This window comes from Lepisosteus platostomus, chromosome 21 (assembly GCF_059453375.1).
Source record: "Lepisosteus platostomus isolate fLepPlt1 chromosome 21, fLepPlt1.hap1, whole genome shotgun sequence".
NCBI lineage: Eukaryota > Metazoa > Chordata > Actinopteri > Semionotiformes > Lepisosteidae > Lepisosteus > Lepisosteus platostomus.
The window spans coordinates 13,481,557-13,501,328 of record NC_142631.1 but is presented as its reverse complement, the minus strand read 5'-3'; the positions used below and the strand labels follow the sequence as shown (position 1 = coordinate 13,501,328).

Here is a 19,772-nt window from a genome sequence, read left to right as displayed (position 1 = left end):
TGCAGCCCTGGTATGAGACTATACCTACTGTATGTATGAATGGGCTAGCATAGACCTGAACTGTTGAGGAGAGGACTCTTGTTTGGAAAAAAAAAGGGGCAACAAAGTGCATTGTGGAATTTATAATTAAAAAAGGTTCACAAATAATGATGTTACACACATCTTTAAGAATCACTGTCATTTAGTTTCTCATTATCTAGATACCATACCACAATGGTCACTATAAAAGTTGCAATTGTAGTGCTAAGCCAGACTATGTTTTTCATTCTTATGTTTTAAGAATGTAGTGAAAATTATTTTAAGTTCCTTGGAGAAAACCAGTAGCCAGAAGACAGAGAGGAAAAAAAAGAGAAAAGTCACGATTATAGAAGTTTGTTAAAAGGAAATGCAACTTGTATTCCTTAGAGAAAGCAATGTTTTTATAAGATAAATTAAAACAATGAACATCCCTGCAGAAAGACTTTGCCCTGAGTGAATCTGTTGTGGTCTCTTGTGAAACTGTGTTCTAGAGAGAAATGTAAACAATAGAATGGACAGAGAGAGGAAAATAAAAAAAGAGGGATTTTCCTTCTTCCAGCTGTTCCAGCAACAAATGTTACCCACGTTAGTCAGTGGCACTAGCTTTATCCTGCACACATACCAGTACACTCCTTGAGGAGAGAAAATTAATCTTCTTAATCTAAGCAGACCCTTGTAACTCCATAAACAAAGCAAAGTGCAACATTCCTGCACAGTTAATATTTAAAAAAATATTATTATACTTAGCTGAAATGTTTGTGTAAATCCAAGTGTTCTGTACCTCTGCAGAGCTCAATGTTCCTCACAAGGCAATTCCAAACATTAATAAGATGATATGCTGTGCCCTGTTCTTTTCAAAAGCTGATATATGCATATACAAGGCTATATCTATAACCCCTTCCAGTGAAAATTAGGACAACAAAACAAGGCGCTGTCTGGCTATTTTAATTAGGCTTTTTTGTTTATTCAGATTCTCCTCTGTTGTTTCTTAGTCAGGAGGGAGATACATATCTGCTAACTATTCACACTCCTTTGGGACCTCAACATTTGCAGCTGAGTCCTATAAATTTTAGGTTAACTGAGAGTCAAGGAGTAACTTCAGAAGAAGATACTGTAACTAATTCCTAAGTCAGCATGCTCACTGTCATCTGCATCTTTATACTAAGCTTCTAAGTTATACTACATGTTCCACAGCCTGATCCTGGCACATCTAAAAGCTAAGAGTCCCTAAACCCAACGTGTCCCAGTTTGGGGCTTTAAAGGACCAGTCAGGTTGCATCCTGTAGCTAGTCATCCAATGTGCTATTTCTTATTTGTTCAAAATTTGTTTTATTGTAAAAGGCTACATTTAGGATCTCTGCGCTCTATAAATTGGAAATATCCCAAAATGTGGAAGAAGCAAAAGGGTGACAGGACTTAATGCCCGAGATGTAAAATCTATGAAAACTGAATATGAAAAAATAAACTCCAATAAAAAGTATGTTTTTAAAGTAGGTTACTGGAACAGACAATGCATTCTGATTACAGCAGACAAACGATACCTGTAGTAAGACCTTAGTGACTGTCTGCGAAGCCAGTTAGACCGCAGGCATATAAATCTGAGGGATTTATATACTGACATCCAGGCTGGTGTCCAACCACATCAAAGGAAGAAGAGATTTGTGTGCTGTCCCTGGCCTCACCTGAAATATTTGCAAGTACACAGGGAACTGTTCAGAAAGATTGCATTTTTTTTAATTTCAGGATAGATCCAAAGTAACAAAAAAAACTCACATTACTGATTCATCCAAATATAAATCAACATCACCAATTTGGGGCACAAAGCTCAGTGACTTTACAGACAGCTGAGGTGACTGAGAGGGGCAGCCAGTGTGGAAATGTTTCCAGAGCCTGTTACAAGCACTGACAGTCACTTGCATTGTGCATTGACTGAACTGATGACTTTTCAAATAAGACATGTAGTGACAAAAAAAAAGAGGCATCATTCCTCCCCAGAATCTGCTTCGGTTGCTGCTGACTACAAACCAGCAGTAAGGAGAGCAGTCTCAAGAAGAAAGACCACAATATCCGTTTTGAAGGGTATTAACGGTATTCATGTACTGTACGTTTTCAGTAATGTCAAACTAAAAAAAATGACATAACCGTACCTAATTGTACACTGCACTTTTAGAAGTCCCTTAGAGTAAAAGAAAAAAGTGAATTTTAAGTCATTTGGCTTGCTTTACCAAAACCTTGCTCTGAGTTAGGCTGCCAAAATCTTTAAGTACTGTACATACAAACAGTTACAAATGAAAAGAGACTATTCATGTTCATCTGGGGTGTCAGTAGCTAATTGATCCAAGGACTTCATCCAGCTGCTTCTTAAAAGAAGGCAGGGTATCCCCTTTAACAACATGGCTGGGTACTCTCACAACCCTTAAGATAAACAAGTGTCCTCTCTTCTCCATTTTAAATGCACTTCCACATACAGTACAGTAGTCTGCACTTGTGGACTCTGGTTTGTGTCGTGCTATTTATTAAGAGAACCTCTGTATTGATATTGTCAAAGTCTTTGGGGAAAGAATCTCTCTTTCACAGTCCATCCAGTCATATGTATAACCTGCTACTCTGTTGTTGTCACTGGCTTGCTTTCTTGAGCATGTACACATTCCTAAATTACTGTATAATTATTGTTTATATTACACGTCACAAGTTCTGTTATATACAGCAATATGAGCCAGTTTTTTCTCATTTTCCATGTGAGTTGGAGCCATTAGGCACTGTATTAAGTTAAGAAAATCCAACAGAGCAATAAAGTCCTTAGGGAGAGTGGCAGTAGATAAGAATGTCAAAATCTCAAGGTAGCTGTGGCCAAGAGTGTGCGTGAACACATGTTCGTAATTCATAGCAACTGTAAATGGGTTATTGTGAACAACAGTAAACTCATGAAATTCAAATGAAAAACAATCATGACAAGCTCATGACAGGAAAGCTTTAGCTGAAGGAGTAGGAACATGCCACCATCTTGACGCCTATATCAGGTAAAAAGGAAGATCGAGGGATGATGACCTCATTTAAATAGAAGGCACAATACAGTCCAGCCCTGTTTCTGTCAAGCGCATTGCACCTACTGTAAGTTTGCATTTCTTTATCATTTCTTTTTGAATTCATATAAGGGGAACTCTTTTTTTATTTTCGTTTCAAGAATAAAGAGATAATATGAAAACGTGCTGGCTATCTGACCCACTCTCTGCAAGAGGCAAGACAAATCTTTTTTTGTGTGATCTGTAAAATTACAGTCTAGATTAAAGTTCAGCATCTGATTACCCTGCATAGACATCCACATACACTATTTCATATGCTGTTCAGCCACACAAAAAGCAATGCCAGTTTTTTGTACTAATAAGGTTTAAGATATGAGGCCCTCACTACCTCTTAAGCACAATGAAATGAATATCCCCTTCATTTTTTTCAAAGAAAGGACCACTCTAGTTTCAGAGATACTGTGCAATTATGAAAGACAGCAGCCGGCAAAACTCAAATCCCTAATGCCAGTTCTAACGCTGGGGTTAGAAAACACTGAACTGTGCTGCAGCGACAGATCTATTCAGACAGAATACAAGTGAGACAAAATCAGTGTTATCCCCTCCCCACCGTGGCGCAGTGCGCAAGTGTGGTCTGGAGTCCGGCTGTCTTTGGCCAGACCGTGCGAATTATTGTTTGTGCTGGAGTCCTCAATCACCCCTGCTGTGCCTGGTGACTAACTCTCATTACTTCCATTGCGCCTTTTTCGACCGCCTATCACAGGAGCTCTGACTCATTCGCCCTCGCAGGTGAGTGTGTGGTGTCGGTCCCGTCTAATTACCAATTGTAACAGGCAACTCAACACCCCCGTCATTCAGAGTCTCCAACTGACTCCTGCTAATACAATCCACATGCTTAACCTTTCTTTCAAATTAGCACACAGATAAGGTTTAATAAGACTGCACAACCTCATCAGGGCTGTTCTGCGCTGTGTCAACTCAAATGACCAGCTCTCTTAGTGAACTTAGGTTTACCCAGTTTACTGGGGATGGGGGGGGAGAGTATCATTTAGGTTTCAGATGTTGGGCAGACCTTGCTTTGCCCTCTTTTGTTTACCACCACCTTGATCGCTGTTCCTTCAATTTGTATTACTGTTATCAGAAATATTAGCTAAGGTAGCATCATTAACAGTAATAACAATGGTCACAATGGATTGGAAAATCTTCGGATACTGGTTATATAATTCCTGTTTATAAGTGGAATGATGCTACAAATTCAGAGACAATAAACAATGAACTAATTCATTACATCATGCCATTTTTTCCCTGAACTTGGGCCATACACCAGAAACTGGCCAACTGCAGACAGGATCTCTGTACAGCAGTTCTTTGTTCCCCAACATATCAAGTGTTTCCCAAAAAGCACAGTAGATGGTAGCAGCAGCTATTCACAAGCACATAAACATCAGAAAACTGAGTGCAAACAATGTTCTAAGAACATAAACTCAACATTTGTCACCACACAGCTGTGACATCTCCGGTTTAGCTTTGAAAACAAACGTCATATTGTCATATTGGTACAGTTTGGTGGTCCGTTTAAGTAGAGGGTTCACGGTATTCTTATTGGTCTTATGAGGTTAAGCTGTTTGTACACTTTTCCTATTTCTTATCATTCCATGCCTCTGACTGTTTTTAAAGTTGCATTACTTATTACTAGCTCCCTTACCAACACAACTGTTGAACAAATTTATTACTGAGAAATGTTTAAATTATTTCTCTTTACTGGAAGATTCAGAGAAACCCAGTGTTTCCAGAAGAGGGGTGAGATTATTTGGACAATGGTAGCCGTACGTTGACCTATTATAATGCTTCTCTGAGAACATTGTCTGCTGTTTGAATCAGTTGAAAGTCTGGTGCTCAACCTGACTCGTAATTGTGACTGTATACAAGTCACCAAAGCAGAATTCTGTACAACTGGAAAGTATCAGTCACTTTTGTTTTTCAGTGTATGGATTTATGAGGGTTTTAATGCAAGGAGATTTTAATATTCACGTTGTGGCTCTACATTCTTCTTTTCTGGATGGAAATTTGCACTCCCCTGGATTTTGCAACGTTTTAATCAGCTTGAAAAATCACTCTTGAAAAAGAATACATATTTGACCTTGTTATCACCTGTGACATGCCAGTCTTAAGCCACAATATTATTGAATAGCACTTCCTTGATCAGTTATTGCTTTTTTTTATACCTGGAGGTTCCAGCACTATATACTGTATATATAACCCTAAGTGTATGATTATGTTTTTCATCGGTTGTAGAGATTTTAGTTTTTTCAAACCATTTTATGTTTTCCAGTCAGCTGCTATTAAACAACAAAGGATTAAGAACTTCATTATGCTTTACAATTCCACCTGGTAATTTAGAATTTAGTTTAGTTCTGGAAAAATACTAGAGAAGTTTCAGATATACAGCTACTGTATGTCACATACTGTATATACTGTATGTTATATGGAAACTATGTTTGCAGTGTTCTGCTGCTCCAAGGTTGTGGACCAATCTCCGAACCTAAATTAAAAGTAAATCTCCCAAGTCAGTCAGCATATTCAAATCCTATCTTAAAACACACTTTGTTCTTGACTTTTAAAAACCTTGTATTGTGTATACCCGTCTCTGTCTTGAGCTGATGAATCATGAGAGGTGTTAAAAACACAACCAAGTTTTACACAGCCACCACCAAAATTACACCCAAGGTTTCAGGTTGATGCTGGGAGTGTCACACAGCTGTAATCTTTTGCCATTCCTTGTTTTCTTTTCGATGTTCTGACCGGCGAAACGAGCAACAGGAAATGGAAAATGTGGCATACAGGGAACGATGACATCAATGCTAGAAAACCTACATTAGCCTCATCATATTACGTGTCTTTCCAGGTGACACAAGACATTCAAAGACAGTGATTGTGACAGAAGAAGCAAGCATTGTCACTGTCAACATTGAGAAGACAAACCTTAATGAAGCTCATTTTCCAGGGACAACCAACCGTTTACAGTGAACAACAAACCACTGCAAGAGGTGGGAGCACTCACCTTTTCAGCAGCAAGGAGTCAACAGGTGGTGACTGCGGGAGGAAGGTGAAAATGTGAATCAGCAAAACAAACCAGGCCTATGCCTTCAAACTACCTGGAGGCAAACAAACTGAGTTAAGAGTCTTCAAAAGTAACGACCTCACTGTGCAGCTGTATTGCTCTGATTGCTGGGTAACAACAGCTTCCATTGCCAAAAGGTCGGAAACATCCTAAACCAAATTCCAAACAGCATGGAAAACATGAATTATTTGGCCCTAAAAGAAGAATCCATACATAGAGTGCAAATATGGCACTGTAGGTCAGTTCAGGCCATTAAAGATCACTGGGGCGTGTATAGAATCCCATCCAATGGAATATGGAAGCTAGCCCACTGATGGGCACAGCAGGGCAAGAAAAAAGAAGCACACCAAAGAAAGATCTCAAAAGCATTGGCCTGACTTTGGAAAACAGCGCCAAGGGAGGTGGCTAAACAGCAACTGTAGAACTTCCTTAATGTTACTTCGGACATCACAAGCACAGAGAGGATGGACTGAATAGGCTAAAGAACTAAATCGCTTTAGACATGAACAGAGAAGAGCACAACAGACCCTGACTCCAAAGACAGTGACATATTCAACCCAAGTTCCACAATCAATGAACATGAGCCAGAGGATAAAAACAGAAACTAAGGGAAAGTGATAGTGAAACTACTTCACACAAAGGACTGTGGGAGTCTTAGACAAGCTAGTCGGCCATGATGTTGAAGGCAGTACCCTGGGTTCTTTCAAGAAACTGAATCAGCTGAATCAAACCTTCAGATAAATTACAAAACACAAAGTAGATGGGCTAATCGGCCCCCTTTTGTTGGCACGATTTCCTGCATTAGTCTTTATGTTCTTGTATAATTCGTAAACCATGTAACACTACATTGTGTATTCAATAATAAAAAAAGAAATAAAAATATAAACAAAAAAATTAAAGCAACAATAGGAATAATACAAAACAACGTTATGGTTTCATTTCTTTTTGTAACGTAAACAAACTAAAAGTGTAACACAGACTTTCTGGCGTGTATAAACATGGCTTTTCTTCTTTATGCCTATGGTTTTCGTGCTTTGCTTCCTCAAAGGGACCGGAAAAGCTACAGGTCAAAAGTATCTGAACCAAATTATTTGAGAAATATATACATGCAAATTTTATATTTGGTACTTTTGTCAATGCTGATCACCTAAGTAAGTTTTACAGTCCTGGATGTTCCTGTAGTCTCCATATCTGATGATCCCTGGGACACTGAGCTTTTCTACCACTTCAAGATTCCACACAAACTGGGAGAAATATTCCACTTCCAGCAGACCAAAGCTCTGATATTTATGTAAAGGGATCTTATATACCTGTAAACACAGCTATAATGGATCCATTAACTATCAGAAAACTACTCATCTCTGCTAAATATCACAGTAATGGGAAACCTACCCTGAAAGCACAGGGTGCAATATGGAACTGTATGCTGGATGGGACTCCAGGAGACATGCATGCAAAAGGCAATGCAGAGACATCAGTTACTATAGCCAGCATGTCCTTGGAAGGTGGGAGGAAACTAGATACCTGGGAAAACCCTTATGAAAACGAGAAAAACATATACAGTAAACTCCACACACAAGACATCCTAGTTTGACATCAAACCTTGGACCTGAGAGCTGTGAGGCAGCAGACCTAAGATCATACTACCTGTCACAAAATATATCATTTGTTTTAATAATACAATGTAAGACTGAAAAGGCCATAACATCCAACAAAATTTGGTGCTGTTATCACAGTAGATAACACAGCACACCATCTATAGTACTACTGAAGGTACAGTATGGAATAAAAATGCAAGAGCAGAAGTCATGACTGCTGTGTGAGTAACTTCACCTTCCAAAGCATAGTGAGAGAAAGTGAGGAGGAAATAAAGAAGGAACGGTCAAATTCAGAGGATAAGGCTTTGACAGACGTATTCTGAAAGACGACATAATATCAGCATCCTGTAAAATAAACCCATTTTCCCTCGGTTAAGATCAGCAGTGTCCAAGACCTCGTATTTTTATTCTTTTTACTGTGGATCCTCTAAATACAGTGCACTGCGGTAGTTCCAGAAAGTGGCTTCAATATCCCTGCTGCAGCCACCTTTTCTCCGAGAGGAGGACTGCACTCTGTTCCAGTGGAGACCCAAGACACAGTGTGCCACAACTGCAGCACACACTTGCACAACTCTTACATCAGCCCTCTTTTGAGGGAGCCTACCTGTGTATATTTCGGCCTCCATAGGATCCTCTACCCTCTTGTGCTGGATGATGTAGTCTGAGATCTTGCATCCAATCACTGGCTCAATGTCCACCCATTCCAGAGCCACCATCGTGCTGGAGGGCTCCAGACTGGCAGCAAGACGAAGCCTGAAGAGCAAATGAAAACAACCACTGGCTTTAACTTCCAAGCCGAGGAAGACTTAACATGCCACACACATCTAGGTGACATCTTGTGCATGCTTTACCTTAAAAGACAGAGTTTGGCATCCATTATCAGAAAGCCACATATCCTGCAGAGGTTCATAGCAAAAGGTTGTCCTGGAAACATAACGCACATTGTGTGTGTGACATTGTTCTCCCTCTGGATTGGAGACCAGTCCATCCCAAGACCACAGAGTAAGAGATAACTTATAATAACCAGTCACACCTTACCACCACATCTCAAGGAAACATTTTGTGTGTGTTTTACTATTATTTTAAAAGCAAAGAGAAGACAAAACTGTGTTACAAAAAAACAGATAATGCTTCAGAGTCAGTTTTTTTTCTTTGACACCTTGAAGGACCGTGCCCAAGTCCAATGATGCAATGTGAAAAATGCAGTGCTTAATAAGCACCTATTTGAATTCTCCTGATTCATAGCACAGATGGCTTTTGATATTCATTTGTATTAGATTCCATTATTGCGACATAAATACATGGAGAAATTGAGAGTTGTGGATGCTTTCACAATCTATGTTTATACAAACTGACTTATATTATGGTGTAACAAGCAACGGGGAGCATTTAATAAAGAACATTTAATAATAAAATGTTATTTAATGAACACCTAAATAAAATAATAGTTAAAATGCTCTACTCTTCTTTTGCTTAGGCATACCTAAGCTATCACACTTCAACATAGACACATGCATAATACAATTATATCTGTCAGTGTGGTACACATTTCAGATTTGCAGTCTGTGCAAGGGTAATAAGCAGTTCTCAAATGTCTTTGTATAATTCTTTTTCCATAATGGCTTTGTCAATGACCATGTATATGATGACTTACTGACTCAGATCACTTCTGTCATGTTTTTAAAATAATTTTGCGAAGTGGATGGTTATTACAGGGTACGCCTTGACAACCATGGACCACGTTCAAGCTGGTATAAGAAAACACTGCATCAAACTAACTACTGAGTCATAGGACAAAAACAGCCAAACAAAGTATCCATACCAAATCCAATGTGCATCAACGACTGATACACTAAACATAAGCCCAGGACCTGCCTCAGCTAACATATGCTGAAACCCTATAGAGTTACAATGGGGTTTGCTGTGAATATCATGTGACTCATTTTCCTGGAGAGTTGGACCAGATGTCAGTTCAGGTTTGAGACCAGCGTGAAGGAAACGACTCTATGTCATCCTCCAGCTCCCGCTGCTAAAAGCAGCAAACTCTCCAGAAAGGGGTGAATCAAGTGGCATCTCCTTAAAAATATTTTCAGCAGTGCAGCATGAAGGTTTTTATAACCCTCAGTGAACTAAGGAATCTCACTGGCGTTCAGGAGAGCAAAGTTGCGTTTTCCTTAGAGAGGTTTAGAACGAATCAAATCACATGGACTGAAGGGTGAAACTGAATAAACTGACAATGTATTTTAATTTCCAATTTTAAAATTTTCAAGCTTTGGAGGCATACTGTATATCCACAGTATTTATTACTGAAATATGTTAATACTCCATGTTGTTTTGGTAGGGGCTTCCCACACTTCACATACGTCTTAATAGTTTACACTCATTTCACTTCACTTTACTGCACCATACTCTGCTTTTACCATGGCATACCGCAATAAAGTCTGTCAAGGGATGTGCTGTGTACATACACAGGCTGGAGCAGTGGGCTGCAGTTGGGTAGTCCATCTTTGCTGAAGGCACTCAGGTCACAGCGACACCAGTTCTCAATGACATCTCCCTTCCCTGCACACCAGTAGGAGCTCATTGTGGCACTTTTGAAAGCCTGCAGACAGAAAAGGTGAGATAATAGATAATGACCCCCTGTGGATAACCCCTCAGCTCCTCACCATCATCTCCTTAACTAATCAGGATTTCTTGAATTACATCCGAGGAAAGTGTTTTTTTTTAATGCACTGACAGAATGTCTCAGAACCGATGAAAGGTCTCTTGCATATTCCACGTCGGTTTGTCGGATATGGTACAATTTCTTAAAGTGGACATTTCCCCGTACAGGACAGGTGTAAGTTTAATTACAATGTGTCCATTCGAAAAAAAACTAGGAAAATGTAATGCTCACATTCAAAAAGTCTGCTTACTGTACTTTCTTTTTTCAACATAAAAATCCCCACAGTAAGAAAAGTTTGATACCATTATAGAAATTGCCCCGGGTATACATGTTTGTGTTTGTGTGTGCTCTGCGATTTGTCTCATCCAAGGTGTATTCTGATTTGTACCTGTTGCTTGTCTGATAGGCTCCTGTTCCCCTGCAACCGTGAATTGGATAAACCGGTTAGAAAATGGATGATACCATGCACAGTAAGTATTTCAGATTTAACCTAATCGCATCCCCAGGGGACCAGTTTTGTTCTCAGCTGAAAATATTTCTGAATTTATCACTGTTGTCAGGAGTCCAATCTGTTTATTGAACATACTGTATTACTTCACCTTTTATGACACTTTCTTTTAGTACTGTATATCAGCAACAACAAATCCAAACAATCAATCACCTTTTGGCATCTTGTTATAAAAACATTACTGTCCTTATATTAGGAAAAGGCAGACATTTGATCAGAGAGGTTTTGAGGCAGCTGGATATTTTACTTTTCTTTTCTCAACATGCATTGATATGAATAATAGTGGTATTAATCAGTCATACTAAAATTAGCTACAGCTGAAGATTCATTTAAGGGTTTTGCAGCAAGGGTATACTTGCTATTTTATAAAAGAGACTTTTTAAGTGGGGATTGTTGGGGGACACAGTAGTGTGGAGATTTCCAGTGCTGTCTAACAGTTCCAGGGTCCTGATTTCAGGCTCAGGTACCCATACAGTATGTGTAAAGGTTGCATGTTCTCTACTGGTTTGCCTGGTGCTCAGGTTTGCCCCTACAGACCTGTGAGTTAAGTAGAATTGCTTCTCTAAATTGTCTGTTGGGTCTATTTGCATGAAGAAGGGATTTTGGCTCCCCACTTCATTTTCTTACCATGAGCAGAGTGGCAGCAGTGTCTCTCTACCCTGCACCTTTTCCAAAGGGTATGACAATATGCAGAGGAAATTGATGAAGTCTGTAATACTGCAGCATTCAGCTCATGGACTGCTGTTTGGTAATTTTTTTTTAATGTTTGTGATTTTGTATTAGGATCAAGGCATTAAAATGTGATGTGAACAGTTTCTGTCTTGTATTTTTACATTCAAGTGGCCTGAATAGTATCGAAACCATGCAACATATCTGGATGCAATATTGACCTTTTCATATAAAGTAAAAGAAACAGCTTTCCAGAGGATATAACCATTACAGAATGCAAATATGTCCATTTGCCATCCATGAATGTTTTCCCATTAGGTCAATTACAACCTAATCATCTGCTAAGAGAATGCACGTGAAAGTTCAATCAGAGCCGCTGCAATGAAAAGCCAGAGTTGGGTAACCTCAGCTCTGACTCACACTGAGTCCGGAGTAGTTTTGATCTCTCCCTCCCAGCTCCACGGGGAAACACTCAAAGAGCAAGCAGATGACAACACAAAACACAGGGCAACCACTGACAAGCACCAGAGACCAATTTGAAACAATCATCCTGTGCAGTAGAGGCCTGCACACTATAAACCAGGCAGCTTGTGCTCCTTTTAACCTCTTCAACAAGTAATATATTCAGTTATAAAGCACAGTTGCATGTCTTCATTGTGTCAGAAGTTTTTCTCATTGTGTTTTTGGCTTGATAGCAAATGCAGCGTCTTAAAATATTTTTCAAAAACTGTATGTCAGGAAACTTGTGAAGAAGGCTCCACGGCCGAAACGTTGTTTTCTTCTCTTTTCAGCATGGAATAAACCTATTACTTGTTCCTTTGCAACTTGTAAAGAAGATGAGGACCACAGTCACCAAACAAAAAAAACATTACATCAGAAAGGCCCCCTGAAACTGATTCAAGGGGAAAAATCTTGAAGCTTCAACACATTCTAGAGAAGGTTTATTACTCTGCTCATACTCAGTTAGAACAACAAATGAGAAGACCTAAGATAACTCTTATTTAGCTTACAATTGCCAAAGAAATGTAAGTGAATCACATAGATAAAATGTCAGAGACCTAATTAGGACAACTGATGACAGGCATAGGCCATTTTAATTCAAATCGCATGTTGATGCTTTTTCATCTGAATCTTTTTAAATGAAAAATGTGTGGTAAATTAAAGAAAACTTGAGTGTACAGTAGTGGAAAAATTTACAGTCTAAAAAAAAACACTCAGAAATGAGGCCCGTTTTAAAAAAAGCCTGTACCCCCCCCCCCCCCTCCTAAAGGATTATAAAACTGACTGCAAAACAAGGACTTAATTGAAGCTGGATATGTCAAAACTGTTGTGTTAATCCAGCCCATATTTTACAACAATCCTACAGGACTGGAACTAGAGAACAAGTTTAAGACACTCAACCACAGATGTGCCCAAGTCTCTCTGATTGGTGAACATAATGGGTAAATAAATACCCACAAATTTTGCCCACTGTATTCAAAGCAATAGTCAAGTAACAGGTCTCTATTGTTGTCTGCTTCAAAGGTCTGCAATAGGTCACTGAAGCAAACATTACTCTTGAGACAGTGGGCTCCTGTTTTTAAAACAGCTCAAGGATGCTTAGTGTCCTAAACCTTCAGAGGTCTTCGCTCTGTAGCATCTACAGTCTCTACAGTCAAGTTCAGCTATTATTTAAAATAGTCCCAATGGAGCTTTTGCTGTAGGTGTTGGTGCTAAATAGTTTTCTTCAGAAATGACTAGCACAAGCCTCTTTCCACACCTACATGTGCTCATTACTAGAGATTCGCATTTCACCTAGAGACAGGTATAGAGTACCTGGGTATACTGGCTCATCTGAGTTCTCTGATTAATAGTTGACCAAGACGAGCATATAGGAGCATTCTTTGCTCTTATATGATAAGCAGTCAAAATAATCCAGCATCCAGCTCTTGAAAGGCTGCCCAGGCAGGTATTGTAAAATACTAACTTAAAACCCTTCTTAAAGTACTGTTTTGAAGATTATGTTCTCTGGTATACAGTACTTTCCTTTCTGGGACAAAAAAATCGAATTGATCAGAATGCAGAGCATTGAGAATCTTAGCTATTTTCCTTAAGCAAGATGGGAATCCTGCACAATGATGACATCTTAGAGCTTTGAAAAAAGGAAAAAGTATGGATGAGAGGCAAAAAAGATTTATGAAAGTGTATGAATCTGAAACAATTAACAGACCATTAAACTTTATGGGTCAGAAGGGATTGCGGAATATTTTAAGCATAAAAAGCTGACTGACAGATGGCACTGACAAAAAGAGACTGCCCAATGCCTGAAAACATCAGGTAGATTGCGTAACTAAAATTAAAACAATAAATCTGGAGAGAAAAAAGAGAAGTACTGTAAATTGAGCTGAATATGGCAAAATATTAAGGAGAAAATATAGTGTAATAATATCTGGACTTGTACAGTAACTTGAAGGTTTTGGGTCCAAATACTGGCTAGTCCATTGCTTTTTTTAAGCATTTAAGCAACATGTGTCACTCGGATTGCTTCAGTAAAATGGGTACAAATACATAAAAGCAACATCTCAGGCAATAAATTACAAAAAATATTATTAAGAGATGCGGTTAATTAAATATGAGGAAATGGAAATCTGACTCAAAGAATACTATCCTCTAAATTACTTTATTCTGCTTCCAATGTTTATTTCTAAAATTGGTGAATAATTATAATGACATGTGACCCTAAAATGTTCTTTACTTGATTAGGACTGTTTTAAAGACATAATTTAACAATTTAATAATTTTTTTTGTCTCTGTGTCCCGTGGTTCTAATTACTACAGCAAAATGTAAAACTCATAATTACAATATATGCAGAATACTTAGCACATACGATGCGATACCTACTATCACACATCTACTTCTGCTGCAGTTTCTTTAAGAACCATAAGGAACCACTACGGCAAAGTTCTCTTCATCCAATGCCAGCTGGCAACAACAACAAAATCGGTGAGCAACAATGATACAGATAATGCAGTAATAAAAGGAACATGGTTGGATGTATGCAAGGTACAGTTTGTCAGAACGTGGCATGTTACTGCATTACTCTCTGAATATCAGCTATGCAGGAGTTCCTCTCGATCCTTTAACTTTCAACCACTTTATCCAGTTATACCAGCTGTAAAAGCTCTGTCCTAAAAGGAGAAAGATAGAGATCCCCCACATGACTGAACTGATAGCCTGACCAGCACAAGCTGAAAACGCACCCTTCACACATACAGTATGCCATGATCCCTCCCACCCCCACATACCACATCCAAACTACCCTGTCCCAAGCTTCTTCTTCCACTACAGAAATCACCCAGGAACCTGTGTTTGTACAGTCCCATTCACCTTACAACAACACTGGAAAACCATTTGGTCCTTTCCTTCACTGCACAATCATAGGGGATGAAGGAGAGTAAGGGAATCAGTGAATTGATATGATATACCTGTAGCAACTGTCATCTCAAAGGATCCCTAAGAAATTCACAAAGTTGATTGACCACTGAAACATAGCCCCAACCTGGCTGATACAAGGCAGCCATGAACATCAGCAACACCACTACACAGCAGATTAGATAAGATCACTTCATTAGTCAGCCATTTATATGGCGCCCCTGGAGCAGTTGGGGTTAAGGGCCTTGCTCAGGGGCCCAATGGAGTAGGATTCCTCTGCCGGCTACGGGATTTGAACCGGCAACCTTCCAGCCACAGGAGCAGTGCCACCGTGACACCTCTCCACCCACAGCCTCTCCACCCAAAGTGAGACTTTGTTTCACCAGCTGAATTAAGTTGGGACTTTATGTAGGCTCCATTTTGCAGGACCAGAATAAAGTTTACTTAGGACACAAGGTTTACCACTCCTTGCAGTCGGGACTTTGGTTAAATGTCTCATTTAAAGGATGGAACCTCTTACAACACGGTGTCCCCAGTCATCAGAAGGAGGCACAGACTTTTGGAATCTCTGGGGCAGATGGCACCAAGAGTTCCACCTGCAAGAGCATTTACACAGTTTGCAGTAGCAATCTGGTTTTCCTTGGAGGTCTCCAGTCTCAGCACTGGCCACGTTCCCCTAAGGCTTGCTTAGCTTCTGATATCTGGTGAGATCAAGCTAAAGGGTAGATCAAATGGGAAAACTGGGAATGGAATTTAGGGATTAGTGAGAGTGTTTTATTGGGTACATTTGTGATCTTGAGTATTGTTTTGTGCAAAGTAGATTTTTCTATATCTAAATCCAGGTTCTGTCTTCAGTAGGTTTTCTCCTTTAGAGTAACTGTATTGGTCAGCGGCTGTTGCCAGTGTCTTTGCAGAGAGTACCAGGAACAGTGCTTCTTACTGAGCTATTATGGAATGTCATACACTCCAGCACCTGATGTGCAGACCCAGACCTCTTTCCTTTGGTTGCCTGAGGTCCATGCAGCTGAAGTTCCCAAGCCGCACTTGTGCAGTTGACCTCAGCTAATGATACCAGGTAGTGTTAATGACACTGACAGTCTTCCATGGGAACTAGCATGACCCCTTGCTCCATACATTCAGTAATTAGGTTCCATTGTAAGCCAGCTAAGTGATTAAAAAGGCCACCAGCTTCCCATGTGTTTCCCCAAACTCATTACATACACCCAAACTAATTTTCTTTCCCATTTTCATAATGACTCAATGAAGACATGTACTGAAATTGAGCTTTCTACAACCATTTGCAATATTTTAACAACTTATTAATATCTATTAAGTATACCCTTTTTAATATAATGACTTTCCTGCAAGAAACTGGCAAATAAATTACATTAATTGGGCTTTCCGGGCCATGTGGTTGATTGTTGGCTAAACATTGAAACTACCCAGCCCCCATGCTGTTATCAAGTTATAGGAAGCCAACAATCAGAAAACACAACAGGAAACCTAGTGCATGCCACAGCTCAAAAGCGTAGATAGACAGAGGAAATCATGTCTAATGGTCAAGAATGAAGATTTTTTTTTTACATTTCTAAGAAATTTCAAATCTTATGTCTCTGTTTGAAGTCTAAGAGAAGTCATGCAGAAACAAGGCCCTGTCTGGGACTGCTCTCCTGCAATAGAACTGTAGTCACTCACGCGTTCAGTCTATAGCTTGTAATCTACACAGAAAACACATCCATTTCGAGTATTTAAATATTGAAAGCAGCAAGTGTATTGTGTCTTGAAGGAGGTGCAAATTGTTCACAAACATATCTATTGAACCTATACACTACTTTCCTCAAAGCATTTATGGAGTGGAAAACCATATGTGTTAATTTACAGTATGTGAGGTACAGTAACTGGTTTAGGAGCTGATAAAAGCTCTGAATTCTGTTTGGTTCCCTCTAGCCTTTTTGGAAATATTTACCCCCCTCCAACTATAAACTTTAGGGGGTTCCCCTGGCTATGTTACAGGCACCTCTTATACATAAACATACTTTGCTATGAATTATAAATTCTAACGCATAATGCATGCATTCCTGAAGATCAAAGACTACTGTATTAGTAAATTATCTTATGTTTAGCACTAACAGAAGGAATCACAAAACACCCCTAATTTTGCTTACATTACTACATTTATCTTGGGTACTTCAAAACAAAATGGTCAGGTCTGCGGTAAAGCAGCAAGATTCTACAAAAAAAACGTTTGCTTTTTCTGTAAGGTCAATATTGTGTAATCCATTCCCTATGAAATGACTCAGTGCATTACATCAATTTTTTTTAAATCTGATCTACTCTTAGGATAATGTGTCATATAGTGATTTAATACAAAGCATGCTGTACCGTCCTTATCAAATACACAGTGAGACACACACCTGCACGTCAGAATACAGTATATAACAATTCCAACTATATCATAAGAATATATAGCAATGTTTAAACTGAAAAAGCATACTTTCCTTGCTCTAAACAATCTTAATTTTGTTAAATAATTGATAACGTCCATTACTCCCAGTTCAACTTCAAATGAAGAGGGGACTCAAGCTAAATTTATCATATTTAGATTATGCATTTGTTATTCTGCGTTTTAAAGACATATAATTTTATTCTGTTATCAGAAAGTAATTGAATATTTAAGAAATGCTAGGATTTGTCAACAAAATGATACTTTTTGACAGTTCTTGTCCAACGCAGAAGAACAGGTGGCCACTTCATCTCCATTTTAAAGCTATTCGTTTTCGTTTTAGATTTTTTGCCTTTGATAAGCTACAGTAAATATGATTTACAGGCTCAGTCTAGTTTCCTTAGAGGTGAAGAAGAATGTTCACCAGCTCTGAAGGCTATCTGAGATCAGAGGCTGACAAGTTATGGGAGAAAGAACTGATTCACACTGACTTGGAAGTCTAAGATAGCAAGATGTACCAGTAAGAACATTGAAGTTCATTGATATCTATCTAGCATTTCTCATGGGCACTGAACTACACTTACTTTTTATCTCCTGAAGTAAAGGTTAGTGTAAAACATGCTGTAGTCCAACTGAGGGTTCAATTCATTCAAGCAGATTGCTGTTTACTATCAACCTGAATCATAAAGAGCCAACAGCTTTATCACAGCCCTTGGAACGTTTTTTTTCTTATTGGAAACTGTAATGAACAGAAACATCTTTAGTGTTAGCTTTTCCTTTACATTTATCCAAAACTAGTTGACCTTCATCTAAATGTATTTGGCAATGTGTTTAACTTCTTAACAGGATTAAACAGTTCTTTTACACAGTACACAGCCAAAATATGCAAAATGGCATTCGTTATCAGACTTACTGTACATGGTAAACAGAGAAATGCCTCTTTGTTCCATTTGGAATTTTCTCCATAAAGGTGTTGCTTCTAGAAAACTCACATTACAGGTTACTGGTTTTGTAGTTCACCTGCAGGTAATATGGCAATGAGATGGCTGAATCCCTTTGGGAACTTAAGACAACTACAGCATTTTGTCAAAAAAGGTATTAGCAGTTGATTGTGTGACCTCTTTTGGCCAAAAAATTAACCATAGCTTCAGAGAATCCACTCTGAAAGCTTGACATAAATGCTTAATTGGTTAGAGCTGGGCTCAACATGTGCCTGTAGTTGGAGCAAAAATATAAACTGCAGAAAAGCTGCAATAATAAAATGTCTAATTGGGAAAAATCTGTTGTAATTCTGTCACTACAATAAATCAGGGCTCCAGAGAAATGCTCCTTTACATTGGCTTTTGGGACAGATGTAATCCACAGACAAAAATAATAGAAAACAACTCACTCCAGAGTTACTGGCTTTGTTCTAAAAAGTGGTGTCATGTTTGCTCTTTAAAAAAGACAGGCCCGATTTCTTAAACTGCATTGTTCTAAATGCCACCTAATAAATTAATTATGGGATTAAACAGGGGCTTACTTAAGGGAGGACGCTGAACAGATGACAGTGTTCAATTACTGATGTTACACAATGCTCATCCCAATTACCTAAGCAAACTGGAGAACAATGACAGGCATCACAAAAACAAGACATCACTCTCCATTAGGCTAGCATTTAATTTAAAACAAACAAATCTTATTATGTGGAATGAGTCAACCTGTGGTTCACTTCCTTTTGTGCCAAAGGGTATATTTATGAAAGCAAAGCAGACAATAAATGTAGATTTTGTCCTGAAGCAGCCACAGTGCAAGATATATGGTGTTATGAATCATAAGCAACACATCCAATTTCTTCAAAGGTCTGCTACAATTTAATCAGAGGTCGTTGAAGCAGAACGCGACCTGTTGGCAAAACTGTCTTTCAAATTATTTATTTAAGCACAGCATTTGCTTCCAAGGTCATATAAAATCCACAAAAGTTTTTAATGGCTATCCATTTTCCAAGTGAAATCCACATTATTTTTAAATCTTGAAATACATAAAGTGTGGCTTGATAACTTGAATGGTCAATGTGCTGCCGTGTGCATGTTTTTAAGGCCCAATTTAAAATCAATTCTAATGAGGTAAAGCATTTACTGTAAGTGACGTAGACTGAGATACAGAACAGGATTTAAGAGATGCTGAATAATTTTAGGAATGGGAATAGTAGCTGTATTATTTTGCTCCTAATAGTATAAAAATTAAAAAACTAATTTTGAGAATAAAATATTTAATATTCATTAAAACAGTTTGATGTCACCTGTAGCAATGCATTTTTCCAGACATGACTGACT

At 38.7% G+C, this 19,772-nt stretch overlaps 1 protein-coding gene across 2 annotated transcripts in view; it reads right to left on the bottom strand.

Moving 5' to 3' along the window:
- astn2 (astrotactin 2) overlaps window positions 1–19,772 on the bottom strand; it is a 649,131-nt gene that overhangs the window by 134,119 nt on the left and 495,240 nt on the right. For both annotated transcript variants that reach the window (XM_088614565.1, XM_088614566.1), the window contains 2 exons: window positions 10,229–10,362; window positions 8,365–8,513 (listed from right to left, as the gene is read on the bottom strand). In XM_088614565.1, the coding sequence (XP_088470691.1) occupies window positions 8,365–8,513; window positions 10,229–10,362 (283 nt within the window). The remainder of the gene's footprint in view (window positions 1–8,364; window positions 8,514–10,228; window positions 10,363–19,772) is intronic.